The sequence below is a fragment of the Colias croceus genome, chromosome 11, assembly GCF_905220415.1.
Source record: "Colias croceus chromosome 11, ilColCroc2.1".
Taxonomy (NCBI): Eukaryota; Metazoa; Arthropoda; class Insecta; order Lepidoptera; family Pieridae; genus Colias; species Colias croceus.
Genome location: NC_059547.1, coordinates 8,674,540 through 8,689,463, shown reverse-complemented (window position 1 = coordinate 8,689,463; position 14,924 = coordinate 8,674,540). Strand labels below are relative to the sequence as shown.

The 14,924-nt window shown below is 36.9% G+C and overlaps 2 protein-coding genes across 3 annotated transcripts in view; one reads left to right on the top strand and one right to left on the bottom strand.

Moving 5' to 3' along the window:
- Positions 1-819: 819 nt before the first annotated feature.
- LOC123695264 (actin-5C) lies at positions 820-3,082 on the top strand. 2 transcript variants are annotated; one of them, XM_045641036.1, is made up of 3 exons: positions 820-967; positions 1,519-1,879; positions 1,970-3,082. In XM_045641036.1, exons 2-3 carry the CDS (start codon positions 1,530-1,532, stop codon positions 2,748-2,750), a joined length of 1,131 nt encoding a protein of 376 aa, XP_045496992.1. In that variant the 5' UTR covers positions 820-967; positions 1,519-1,529; the 3' UTR covers positions 2,751-3,082. The 2 variants fall into 2 exon arrangements, with proteins under 2 accessions (XP_045496992.1, XP_045496993.1); XM_045641037.1 differs by lacking the exon at positions 820-967 and adding an exon at positions 1,088-1,105.
- Positions 3,083-9,852: 6,770 nt separating this feature from the next.
- LOC123695905 overlaps positions 9,853-14,924 on the bottom strand; it is a 28,667-nt gene continuing 23,595 nt past the window's right edge. Inside the window, exons 9-12 of the mRNA XM_045641860.1 lie at positions 13,222-13,839; positions 12,722-12,892; positions 12,186-12,298; positions 9,853-11,358 (exon numbers count right to left, since the gene is read on the bottom strand). Of these exons, the coding sequence (XP_045497816.1) occupies positions 11,080-11,358; positions 12,186-12,298; positions 12,722-12,892; positions 13,222-13,839 (1,181 nt within the window). The 3' untranslated portion in view covers positions 9,853-11,079. The remainder of the gene's footprint in view (positions 11,359-12,185; positions 12,299-12,721; positions 12,893-13,221; positions 13,840-14,924) is intronic.

Here is a 14,924-nt window from a genome sequence, read left to right as displayed (position 1 = left end):
TGATTAGCATGTCACATTTGGCAACTGGAATATTTTGTAGGAAATTTAGTTCCAAATGAATTGAAAAATTAAAAAAATATCCTTCTAATTTATTATTTTGACGAAAAAGTGACACATAATTTGCCGTTTCGCGAGTTGTAGCTGGACGGAGCAGACTGTGGGAAACAAATCAGCTGTAGCAAACCCGTGAGCGTGCCTGAGACCGGCCGGCGATTTTCACGGCTTGCAAACTGCTATTGTTTTAATTCAATTGTACTTTGGTGAGTTGGCGTGCCATACCTACCTGATTCAGAACCTACCAGAAAAAACGACAACACAAAATATGCGAAAAAGCCGATATCGATTAGTCTATAAATACCTACCTACGTTCGAACGTGTTGTGTCGCAATTGTTTATTAGATCATAGGCGATTAAAGGGTCGAATATCTTTTAAATAATATTAATAAATATTGTTAATAATAATTATTAGTAAAATTATTTTACCATACTTATAGGTAGTGCGTAGGCACTAATTAATATTATTATGGCCTGCTACATCCTACTATTGTAAATATTAATGATTACATTTCTCGTCATGTACCTACCTATCTTACTGCTAGAAATTTAAACTAAAATCACAATGCGATTTGTATAAATTGTAAGTAGTGAGACTGAGAGACCTCGTTATCAAGAGCACGCTATCAACGGCGATGCTGCGGCAGCGGGGCAAGGGGGGTGCGCAGGCTCCCTGCAGCGCAATACCATATATGGTAACGAAAACTCAGAATTGTTGTGATTGGTGGAGAGGTGTCCGCGGTCGCGGGCTCGCGGGTAGGGGCGCCCCGATAACCAGCCTCATTTATATAGTCAGCGTACCTCGGTCGCCAACATTCCACGAAGTGTACTCGAGTAGAGGTGTTGTGCAGCATATCCGAGGCTGTGCAATAGCGATAGTAATTTATTTATTTAATAGGACTATTTAATAAAAGTAAGTTGATCCAAAAGTGTAGAATTCGTGCATTTTGAGTGTTGTGGTAGTTTTTAAGTGTAATTAGTGCGTGCGGTCAGTGACACGGAGTAAAGCCGGCCTCGACGTGTTGCCGGGACTCCGGGAATGCCGGTTGCGGTAGGGCGTGGTCGAAACACTGGTCCTTTTTAATGTGATTGGATTAAAACAAATTGGAAAGTTCAAAGTATAGCCTGTGCTCGACTATCGATCCCCTTCTCCGTGTCACCGCGTGACGCCACGTCTACTTTGAGTCTTGAGACGCGTCTTATTAGATAGAACCTTATTTGGTCATCGCGTTTCCATCGCCCACTTTACTTGAAAGCGTTGGCGATATGTAGGTTTTACAATTATTAGGACCAAATGAGTTTGTAATCCAGATTTGTAAAATATTTGAGTACTAATTAAAGAATTATGATTATCGATTAAAGTATAATAATATTTAAATTATGCTGTAATTGATTTGAATTATATTATAAAATATTTTTTACCGTTGTTAAGTCACATATTAAATTTATTTACTTATTTTTCAGACTAATTCACAATGTGCGACGAAGAAGTTGCCGCGCTGGTAGTGGACAATGGATCCGGTATGTGCAAGGCCGGCTTCGCGGGAGACGACGCTCCCCGTGCCGTGTTCCCATCGATCGTGGGCAGACCTCGCCACCAGGGCGTCATGGTGGGCATGGGGCAGAAGGACTCGTACGTAGGAGACGAGGCCCAGAGCAAGAGAGGCATCCTCACGCTCAAGTACCCCATCGAACACGGCATCGTCACCAACTGGGACGACATGGAGAAAATCTGGCACCACACCTTCTACAACGAGCTGCGAGTTGCGCCCGAAGAGCACCCCGTGCTGCTCACAGAGGCTCCCCTCAACCCTAAGGCCAACAGGTAGGTGTCGCCTTTGCTCCGCATGACATGTCAGATGCCTGGCCGCGTCTAGGGCCCGCCCGCACTACTAACCGCGCGCTTCTGTTTCAGGGAGAAGATGACCCAAATCATGTTCGAGACCTTCAACACACCCGCCATGTACGTGGCCATCCAGGCTGTGCTCTCGCTGTACGCGTCCGGTCGTACCACCGGTATCGTGCTCGACTCCGGTGACGGTGTCTCCCACACCGTGCCTATCTACGAAGGGTACGCGCTCCCGCACGCCATCCTGCGTCTGGACTTGGCCGGTCGCGACCTCACAGACTACCTCATGAAGATCCTTACCGAGCGCGGTTACTCCTTCACCACTACCGCCGAGAGAGAAATCGTGCGTGACATCAAGGAGAAGCTTTGCTACGTCGCGCTCGACTTCGAGCAGGAGATGGCCACCGCCGCCTCCAGCAGCTCGCTCGAGAAGTCCTACGAGCTTCCCGACGGTCAAGTCATCACCATCGGAAACGAAAGGTTCCGTTGCCCAGAGGCTCTCTTCCAACCTTCATTCTTGGGTATGGAAGCTTGCGGCATCCACGAAACCACTTACAACTCGATCATGAAGTGCGATGTCGACATCCGTAAGGACTTGTACGCCAACACAGTATTATCTGGAGGTACCACGATGTACCCAGGAATCGCCGACCGTATGCAAAAGGAAATCACAGCACTGGCACCATCCACGATGAAGATCAAGATCATCGCTCCCCCAGAGAGGAAGTACTCCGTATGGATCGGAGGATCCATCCTGGCTTCCCTATCGACCTTCCAACAGATGTGGATCTCGAAACAGGAGTACGACGAGTCCGGCCCCTCGATCGTACACAGGAAGTGCTTCTAAGCGCGCTGTGTTCGCGCAGAGCTGCCCCCAGCAGCAGCCCGCGGCTCGGCCGGTCCCGCGGCCGGCTGCTCAACTCAGGCTTGTAATCTCCGTTAATTTAATTGTACGTAAGATATTATATGTAATTAAATCGTAATAGTGACGGCAGGACGGAGCGCGGCGCCGCGGGCGCGCCTCGACCGCCGGCCTCGGTACTGCACTCGCCAAAGGATCTTTTTGTAATCTCATGAATGATGATTGTATGTGCTGAAACGGATAAGACTACTTTCTTACTAGGTCATTTATAAATTATAAAAGAAAGAAAATACATGAAAAAAATTCGTAAAATTTAACCTGTCTTTCTTTTCACCTACCCTTGACACTAAAATAATCAAAACAGTAGGTATGTAGGTAGTTGCACTCCTATGCAAGATCGATGCTCGACATTGACCCAGGGCCAGAAATAGAACCGATGCGGCGTAAATAACTTGCGTGCTCTTGCATATCCATTCATGTCTGCATCCATAGTTATTTCACATTTTGTTTACACAAGTGATAACTGCGTTAAAAACAACCGACTTCAAACTTGCACTTGCAAAATTTACAAATATGTACCTACAAACAAAAATGCTCATAAAATAAAAACTACTGGGCCTATCCGAATAAGGGTCCGCACACACAGACAGGCTCGGAGAGCATCGGCGCGCATTTTTCTTTTCACACAGACCGGATCGTATACGCTTGGAGTTGGTCGGAGCGGAGCCGTCAACTATTTCACATAGACCAGCTGGAAGCTATCTGAAAGCGGATGCGAATGTAATCGGAGCTGAACGGCTGCGCGAACGAGAAAAAGTACGCGATCGGAGCCGGTCAGCTCCTCTTATTATTTCACACCAAGCGCGTTCAAGCATTCTTAATGTCAAAAGCAGTGCACACGCAAAAATAAACCTTAAGTTACAAATACTAAAAACTCTGTTTTCATCGTGATAAGAATCTGCTCTCCTCTCAGAGCCGGTCTGTGTGAACGGACCCTAAGGGTCAACTCACACCAAAAGAGCGTCGAAGCGCGGCGAAGCGGAGCGCAGTTTCCGTGTCATATGAATTTTAACTTTATCTTCATTACTATAATACTTATTATCGCATGACAAGCTCGAACGAGTCGCGCGGATGCCCGCGGCGCCGCTGGAATTCCGTGGAATTCCATTCGGAGCCGTGCGACTGCGCGAGAAGTCGCGGGAATTCCAGAGAATGCTCATGAGAATGTTGGTGTCCCTTCGTCCAGCATACTCACCATGGAATCCTGATATTTCATGAATGTCAAAAAACTGTTCTGAAATAGTGCTAAATAGTGCCCAAAGGAAAAAAATAGTGCTCTTGTACTTGCGAAGTTATAGCCATAGTTCGATGAGTACCATGCTGGACGAAGGTTTCGCCCAGCATACTCACCTCCGGGCTCCGTCCGGAGAATCTGTATACGCTTCAAACATAATTCATACTTCAAAAAATAGTTCCCAAATAGTGCCAAACGGTGCCCAAAAAGAAAAAACAGTGCTCGAATAACTTCGGAGTTACAGGCTTCGTTCAGTGAGTATGCTGGGCGTAGGTTCTACGCCCAGCATACTCACCTCAGTGCGCGAATATCGAACGAGCTATAGGTACAATTTACGTCTCAAAAAATTGTGCTTGAAATAGTGCTCAATATCAGTCCAATTTTTGCTTGACTTTTGACCTAGAAAACCATTAAATTTGATTGTAAACTTCTACATACATTACATTGAGTACAGTCGAATACAATATTATTAACTTTCTTTCTAACAATTTTTGTCTTGTGTAAATTATTAATTGTCTATGTAAGGGAGTATTTAGTATTTACTTTAGAATCGCAATATTATTAATTACACATTATTTTAATAATACTTTATAATAATATGATTAAGCCTTCGCGCGTCGCATGGGACCCCGGTAGCTAGGAACAATGATTTTATATATTTTGTCTAGATCACGGCGCTTGAAGGATTAAGATATCAAATGAAGTAAATCATGCATGAAAAATAAAGTTGCTGTTATTAATGCTTACATTACAACTGACAAAATTATTCAAAATAATCATTTTCCGGATCAAGGACGGTACCACAACGTTTACGGAATTGACCTGTATTCCTCATGTGATAAAGTTCAATATAGTGTGGCAGTAATGGATGCACGTACGGTCAATAGGTATGAGGCTTACGACGCGCGGCGCCCGCGACGCAAATGAATATGTTTATGTTTAAATACTAGATGGCGCTGCCCTAACATCTTACGATTATTAGACAAGACTGATCTGTATTTTGAAGGTGATAAGGGTCCATTTTGTGTCACAAAGCAATCGAAACGAACAAGCGCTTCTCAGTTTCTTTGTTTGTTTACATTTAGTAAATGATACTGAAAGGAAATGTAAATAAATACCAATTATGTAACGGTAAAAACGCATACAAATATGAAGTACTAGACTTCGTATTTATTGAAATTAATACTTCAATTGAAATAGAAATTGATGAAATTCCTAAAGAGATCATAAAACGGTGACACGGTAACGGTGTATCATATGAGATAAACGGTGACACCTTTAAAATTCTGTCGGTAATAGATTTTACAAATGGTGAATCAGGACGCATGGGGCATTACAAGTCAAAGTGCTATCGATTGCTAAAGAGAACTTGGAACTGCTATGATGACCTTAGTAAAAAAGTTTGTAGTAATTCCCAATATACTGTACCACACTGCATTATATAAACGCGAATGTAAGATGAAGATCGGTCCTAACTTGTTAGTTCCTATTTTGTTATTGTTTGTTTGTTTTTTTTTGTTCTTGTAAAAGTTATTTTATTAATAACTTACAGAAATGTGATTATAAACTGTGATTGTTAATTTGTAATTACTATAGGGTATTTAATATTAATAAAAAAAACGTGATTATAAACTGTGATTGCTCAATTTATACTTATTTGTAAGATAATTTTATTGTGATTAAAACGTTGTAGCAGTAAAACAAAGTACAAGTACCTACGTGTTATATTTTAGAAAGTTTTACCAATATTTGGCTAAACATTTTTTTATATGTATATTATATACAATATTAAAACTACAATTTTTTCTATTTACATTGATTATATTATGAATGTTAACAAAAGCTGTGAACTAGTTAACTAGAATTCTGATTACTTTGGCCCTTTAAATAGTAATAATAACGTAAGTAATTAAAAATGTTTTTATTGCTAAACCTTTCATTGATGAAACTATTGGAAAGAGTTTTAAAAATTTGTATAACTATGTCACAGTACTAGTTTTGACTGGTTATAAGTTTTGCCTGCAACATATATACAAAAAGAAACTGTATAATTTCCTTTTTACAATTTTTCAAGATATTAATTTTATTGGCTGCAAATGACTGTTTTTATTCAGATAAACACACAATGCAATGAAGTAATAGACTTCATTTACGCTTAAAGTTTCATTCATTTATTATTATTTATAAAATATATAATAATGCATTTAATCGAAAGTTTTTGACATGTGAGAAAATACCATAATTATTTCCAATAACATGAAGTCTACAATTAGAAAGTTTAATATTTTTGTCCAAAAACATGTGTCGACGACTGTACCCCATTTTACGTTAGTATGTAGAAGTTTACATTAAAATTTAATGGTTTTCTAAGTCAAAAGTCAAGCAAAAATTGGACTGATATTGGGCACTATTTCAAGCACAATTTTTTGAGACGTAAATTATACCTATAGCTCGTTCGATATTCGCGCACTGAGGTGAGTATGCTGGGCGTAGAACCTACGCCCAGCATACTCACTGAACGAAGCCTATAACTCCGAAGTTATTCGAGCACTGTTTTTTCTTTTTGGGCACCGTTTGGCACTATTTGGGAACTATTTTTTGAAGTATGAATTATGTTTGAAGCGTATACAGATTCTCCGGACGGAGGTGAGTATGCTGGGCGAAACCTTCGACCAGCATACTCATCGAACTATGGCTATAACTTCGCAAGTACAAGAGCACTATTTTTTTCCTTTGGGCACTATTTAGCACTATTTCAGAACAGTTTTTTGACATTCATGAAATATCAGCATTCCATGGTGAGTATGCTGGACGAAGGGACACGAATGTTGACCATCGGTGCAGAAACCTCGGAGTAATCGGTACACCTCCTCCTTTTTTTTTAAGTCGGTTAAAAATATCAAATGAATGAATTTCATAATCAAATATTCTGACTAGTTCATCAGATATTTAGAATTGCAATGTACCTATCTACCTACATATAATATACCTAGGTCAAAGAATTTTTACAATCGTCTAGTATGTTATAGATATGTACCTATATAGGTAACTAACTTACCGCCCGCTTTGTCTAGAAGGAACCTAATAAATTGTATACCTATAACCTTCCTCTTGAATCACTATTTAGGTAGGTACCTACTAAAAAACCGCATCGATACCGTTGCGTAGTTTTAAAGATAAGCATACAAAGGGTCATAGGGACAGAGAAAGCGACTTTGTTTTATACTAGGTATGTAGTGAGTACTAACTACTAGGTAGGTGTACCAAGCGCTGATTTCCATTTTTGTAAAAATTCCAAAGAAAAAATGATTCATAGAGTATGACATCAGGGCAGCTGTTCTGGTATGAATATGGAGGGCAAATATTCGACACGTCTGTGTTTATGCGATTGACCTTTAAATATCACTGCAGTTCTTAGATATTCAATCGTTTGAGGTATGAACAACACTTTGTCGCAGATTACCTACTAAAAATAGTTACGTAAACATAAAACAAAACATGACATCTCAATTTTCGGGGCACATTTGTGGGTTTGTTTTGCGGATTTTTGAAAGACATTAAACAATATGTACAACTAAATAGTGAAATAAATCCTCTTATTACTGGCCTACTGGAGACGAGAGCGGAGAGCCATCCGGATTATTAGCGCTCAGGGAGGGAATATCTCATATTTTAGTTTTTTATTTCAGTTGTCTCTTTTTCGCTGACTCAAGTTGAATCATGCCATCTTACTTTAACGTCTAAATTCTAATCGTGCATGCATTCACTTTGATTACCTAGTGCAAGTGCAGGCGATTAGTAATTAAGGCTGCGAAGTGCAGGAATGTAGTGCAAGTAGTGTGCACCACGGAGTATGGATATCTATACATATAATAAATCTGTAGAAGGGTCAATTCTGTAGATTGAAAATATTGAAAAAATAACTAGTAGGGGGTGTTACTGGATCGATACCAAACCCAAATATGTGATTAAAAAAATTTTTGTCTGTCTGTCTGTCTGTCTGTATGTGAAGACATCACGTGAAAACTACCGGTTCGATTTCGATGAAACTTGGTATAATTATACCTTATTATCCTGGGCGTAAAATAGGATACTTTTTATCCTGGAAAAATACGTAGAAAAAAAATTAATCTCAATTTTTCAGTTATCCATAGACGTTATTCTGTAGTAGGTACCGCGAACACACGTTGCGTTTTATTATAGACCTAGCCGTATTTGGGTCCAATAGATATTTATAAGATGTCATTGTCCGAGTTACTCAAAATGGAGAAATAAACCATCCATGCAAAGACCGACATCCGCGCGGACGGAGTCGCGGGCGGAAGCTAGTTGAATAATATGTGTATGGACGAACATCGAGAAACGCGCTTGCAATTGGTTGGTACGTAAGTAAAGTAAAAACGCGATGTAAATTTTAAAATCTTTTATTTCGAACAACACAAATATTTCGAAAAATTCACATTATGATTAAAATCTTAATACTAGGTACAAGAAATATGAATGTCTGACATAATATCGAAAAACTAAATAAATAAGTTAAAATACACACGTTAAAACATGATTGTTTGGCGAATGAATAGAGAAACCTCATTTTATTAAAAACAAATTGATAATGTATAAAATAAACATAAAATAATATACAATGCAAAAGTAATGGTGTAAATTTAAGGTGATACAATATTATGATTTACTAGTGAATTTGGACTCATGTGAGTAATCTGGATAAAGAGTTCAAAACGTTAAACTTAGAAGTCGTTAACATATTATTTTACCTCTAGTACTATTTTAAAGGTCATGTCATATTATAATAATTGGTAATTTGAAATTTCCTTATGAGGATTTCATGCAGGAAAATTCTGTAAATTCAATATACAAACAAATCTATATGGGTCTTGTGATCTCATTTACATTCAAAATATGACATTTATCCTATTAAGAGCCTTGATATACAGGATGTCCCACTATCGGTATACTAAGCGTGAAGGAACTTGTAGTCCTGCATTCACTGATCACGTAAAAAATACTTAAACAACAAAATTACGCCAAAAGCTAAATTTTTCCTTAAAATTCATCTCTTTTTTGAGTTGCTGAGTTTTCTTCTCTAGCTTCGTGCAACCGGCATATAACGCTTCGCTAATGTGAGCATTTTGTCTATGAAAACATAATCTTAAACGATAGCTCACGTGCGGGTGGCAGAGTTGGGTGGGTTGCTTGAGGGGTGTACACAAAGTTTTAAGACTTCATCTATTTGAAAAAAATGCATCTGGAATTTTATAAGTATTTTTTACGTACTCGGCGTATACGAAACTATAAGCTCCAATGATCCTAGAATACCGACGGTCGGACACCCTGTATAATGTTAAAGTAAAAATATATAGAGGAACTGTTTAAACTGATGAATGTTAACTAACAACAACACTTAATTGAGGGATATATCATTTTAGTATTAAAACATGTACAATATATCAGAATTACATTTGCTTTAACAATTTGATAACATACTCTATGATAATTTCGTTACGTAGAATTTATTATAATTCTTTTAAATAAATGTTACAAGTGCAATCATCAACCTGCGATATTCAGAGGTAATGACTTTACAAAATGGACGTATCAAAGTTGCTTATTATGTGTATAATATATATTTATCTAATCTTTATTTCATTGGAGATATTAAATTCTTTTTAAGACTCTTTGATTGTGTGTACACATAAAGAGATTATATGATATAAAAAAGAATTTTTCTTTGTGCATCATATATTAGTTTCAAGTTTCAACATCAAAAATTTCTATTTATATAAATAAAGTGCTAAACATAATTTTCAAGTTGATTTACTTTTACAATTTTGTATCTATATATTTGATGTTTTAATTTTAATTTTAATGTTGTTGGAATGAAAAAAAAAGTGTTTCATTTATTTTGTGGGTTTTGCTTGTTGCTTTAAAAGAATATGTTGCGGAATAAGGTCAACTCCAGGAAGAAGTCACACTTAATATATAAAAAGTACACGATTAAAATTGCTTGTATGTATAGCAATCGTGATTATAAATATTTAGAACAAGAAGATTAAAACAACTTAATTACAATTGGCATAAAATTACTAACTAAGCGGGACTAGCTCCTTCACTAAACCTAAATTAAAAATTATTTTTGGACCTTGACCTAGTTAAGTGTGACAAATGGTAAATGATTTAGATGTTATGTAAACATGTGTTACTAGATTTTTACATGATAATTAGAATTATTGTAATTTACAGTGTTTACCCAAAAAAAATCATTGTTTTTAAAAGTAACTAATTGTGACAATACCATTTTATGATAATTACAAATAGTATTTTTTTTTATTTAACAAAGAATTTGTACTTGTATCTTTTTCTATAAAACCTAAAACGCACAGCAATTTGAAATCACACAAAACCGTAAGATCCTTAAAAATATAAAGTATAATAAGTAATAACTATAATCTAGAAAACCTTATAACATAATCAAATCTTAAAATAATAAAAAACATATAAATATTGGTATAAAATTTTATCAGAGCTAAGCGTATCTGCCTTGTGCGGTATTTTATTGAGATTTAAACAATCACTGTTAAAATAATAAATCGCGTCACTACTATGCAAAGAAAAACCTACAACTATCGGGAGTTTCTACATCTAAATACAAACTAGTTATTAGTGTTTGTAAAGGTCCTTTCTTATTCAATATTTAGTAAATTAGGCTCAGTTTATGGTCACAGTTTGTACTTTAAACCTACACAGTTCTAGAAGGCCACATTACCACTATTCACTTTGAATCACTGTGGATTGTTAAGAATTCATAGACCATTTCGCACCGTGGACGAGTCATTTGTATATACACAGATATAGAGTCACATAATAGTGCCAAGTTCAGAATGGTAATACAATTTTGCGTTGTTATATCAATATCTCAACAGAACACTAGATCTCATATATTTAATTGCCACATTTAATAGTTGCTCGCCCTATCACACATTGTGGGCTAGGCAAAAGTTGTTGTTACGTTTCACTGTCTCGTATGCTATCTTCGGTGGCTTGCCGTATGTCGTTCAGCGGGTTTCCGTGCACTCTGAATCTGTACACACAGGTGTATGTCGGGTTGCCATGGTTACTCTCCACTCGCAGCTCCACAATGTCGAAAGCGACGGGATATTCCACTCCGTCAATGTTGGTCGTTTTCGGATATTGCACCGGGAAGTATTGTATGGATGTGCTGTTGGCGTCGTATATGTAGTTCCCGAACAGATGAGGCGCTGTGTCCAATTCATTGTGAAGCCCCTGAAATTTTCACTCGGGAATTATATATGTAACTAGCGGTCCGCCCCGGCTTCGCCCGTGGTACATGTTTACGTTTTCTCTACATAAGAACCATCCTCGTACTTCAAGGAATATAATAAAAAAAGAATTATCGAAATCGGTTCAGCCGTTCTCGAGTTATGGAATTACAACGAAAAGTGGCATTGATTTTTATATATTAGATTTTAAAATCTATCCAACTACTAATATGGTTTTATTTAACTGTATTACATAACTATTTCTAATTCTAACTACAATTACTATTACATTGACATTTTTCTGTCTACTACAGACAAAATGTAACATATTTCTAAACTACGTTTGGTTAAATATGAAATTCATGCATGATAAAAAAAAAAAACAATACAAAAAATTGGTATACTTGATGATCGTTAGTATGTAGTAGGTATCACGACGAAAGCAGTTGTCTTATATTATGTATAAGAAAAATAAGTGCAAAAGAAACAGAATTCGTATCAACTCTGTGTTCTTAAAATAGCAACAATCAAAATTATGTTTGTTGTTGTAATTTGTAAAATACAACGTCAATGATTATAAAAGTAATAAGGAATGTTACTATATTTTCCATTCATTGTGGAAGATCAAATTTTTTTACTGATGTAAGCAAGTCATATACTTATGTATGCTATCTCAAACTACGGAGCACTACAGCAAAAACCAATATCTGATTCACTTTTTATTTGCGATCGACAACCTGAGTATCTTAAATTAAATAAAGATTTCAATTAGTAATTAATAATAATTATATTTCATGTAGGTAAGTCTAGAGACGATATAAGAACACTTACATATACAGAGAAGTTTTTAGGCGCAGATTCTATCTTGCCCTCCGCCGCGAGCAAACGTGACATGTGCTCCAGTGAGAATCCAGTCACTTCTATTATAGCGTACGTGCGTATTACTGTAAAATAAATAAGTTATTATAGTATTCAAAATACCATATATGTATATAAATTTAAGAAAATAAGGGAAGTATGCATTGTAACTTTTGTTTAGGAAATTGAAAAGTTTCTACTGAAAATGAACGTACAGATACGTCGCCGTAAGCTATTAAAGTAAAAACTGTTAGATTATAATTTATATCGCGAGATTACAAAAATAATGGTAGATTTGTGATGCGTCACATATATTGCTTCCTTCTTCTCGTTTTGTTTCGACGAATCACATTTTTTTGAGAGATTATAATCTTGCTGGATAGATCAAAATCGAACAATTTAAAAAATTACTAACACAAATATTTTGCACACACACTACGATTATTATTTTTTCCATTATTTTCTGTATCTCCTTAATTCCCTTGTTTTTTTGATCTGTTAGCACTCACCCAGGTACCCCGGGAAGCCCTGGAAGGCCCAGCACTCGGCGGGCATGGCGCCCGGCGTGAGCGCGTACCGCGGCGACGTGTACACCCACCACACCGGCAGCCCCAGCACTGAGTACTGCTTCGTCTTGATCTGGTACAGCTCCGTGCAGCGCGTCGATATCACCTGACCACCTGCATAAACAAATCGAATTAATAACTCAGCCCCCGGAATCACAACACAATAGAAAATCTATTGTGTCGCGGTCTCATCGGCTCGGTGGTCAATGGGTTAAGAATTATTTTGCAGTTTAATAAGACTTGGTTACAAGTAAACGTCAATTAGACAAAAAATATTACATTATATTTTGATATTAGATATTTTGTATAAGAGAAAAACCGAATTGGTCAGTGATACAACGCTATGTGAATATTTCGTACGAAACAGAATAAGAAGTTAAAACCATATTTATGCAAATAAAGATTTTTTTTAGTGAATCAAAATATGTTCACTTCAAACTTACCCGCAGACTCCAAAGCGTAATCCACCAATCCCGTCTTATCAGCGTCATATATCTGCAGCATGCTGGACACGAGCCGGCGTATCTCCTCCATGTCCACAGACCCGGGGTCTCCCGCACCACCAGGAGCAGATACCTCCACCCTGGTTACGTACTCCTTCACCTTCTCTACTATTAATTCCATCTGCTTCCTCTCCACAGATAATAAATACTCCTGGATCATCCGCCGTATATCGTCCTCGCTCAACTCCGGTTTCCACGAATATATCAACTTTTCGTGTATCTCCTGACTCAGCAGTTGCATCTCGTCCTTCGAAATGTAATTCCTGTCGAAGTGTTCCTTCAGTTTGCTGGCAATAGCTTCACTATTATCGTTAACGCTTAAAATCTGAATCAAGTTTTGCTGCAGATGCTTGAACGAGTACTGCTCGATTTGCGCCTCCAGGTTGTCCATTTTCGATAATTTGTTATCGAACAGTGTCAATCGGTTGTCGACTTTTATGGCCCAGTTTTCTAAGGCCTCCACTCGTTTAGTCAAATCCGAATCTTGAAGGATCACCGGTGGCTTGTATGTATCGATTATTTCTCTTTTCGGTATTAATTGGTCCGCGTAGTTGTAATCTGTAAAATAAAGCACACGTTTAATAATCTGTACGCGCTCTGTCCTTCCCCACATGTGATAGAAGTTAAAGCGAGTTTCGTTCAGGGAAGGACAGAGATTGAGATTTTATATAAATAAAATGTTTAAAACTCACCTAAAAGAGCGTCGAACGAGCACTTTGTATAGGTGACGTTTATACCTCTATCCTTCCCTGTCGGTAAGGTGTGTTCAGGGAAGAATTATGTGGGAAGGGGAAGGGATGAAAACACATGTTACATGAAAGAAAATATTTATTTCAATCAATTATAACCCAGAATTAGTACAATTAAATTATAATCAAATATATTATAAATAAATTATTACTTAATCACTAAAGCGAAACTGAATTAAACATCGAAGTATGATCATTGCGAGAAATCCCAAGCAAAATAATTGAAATTAAATCAATGACAACAAATAATAAATAATTAAATAGGAAAAAAAAAGAAATAAAAAAATAAAGATACTTTGTGACATTTTCATAAATAATTTCACTTATCAATAACAGGTACTGATGAAAAAAGCAAGATGTAGTAATAACCATTACGTACACGTTACAATACGAACCGTCGTACAATATACATCTTAGAATTGACAGGACAACTGTATAATTATATAAAATTTATAATTATTTTTCCATTAAAAACTTTTCTGATGAAAAGTTAAACTTAAATGAACCATTTCAATAATACGACTAGTAAATTAGTTTCCGATTAATAAACCAATTAAAAACAATTAAAAATATGGCCACGTCATGTTTTATATTAGGTACATAGAGTTCACTTTCATATTTTTATTTACGTTCTTCTAATAATACCCATTCCCTTAAACAAATCTTAATTTAAAGCCTCAACCAAATTGAAAAAGCGTAGATAAAAATATAAAAGTTGTAGGGGTTTTGCTGTCTTACAAAACACATAATGTAATAATAAATGTTATGTATTATAACACAGTGTAAAACTCACAAGTGATAACTGCGTTAAAAACAACCGACTTCAAACTTGCACTTGCAAAATTTACAAATACCTACAGACAAAAATGCTCATAAAATAAAAACTACTGGGCC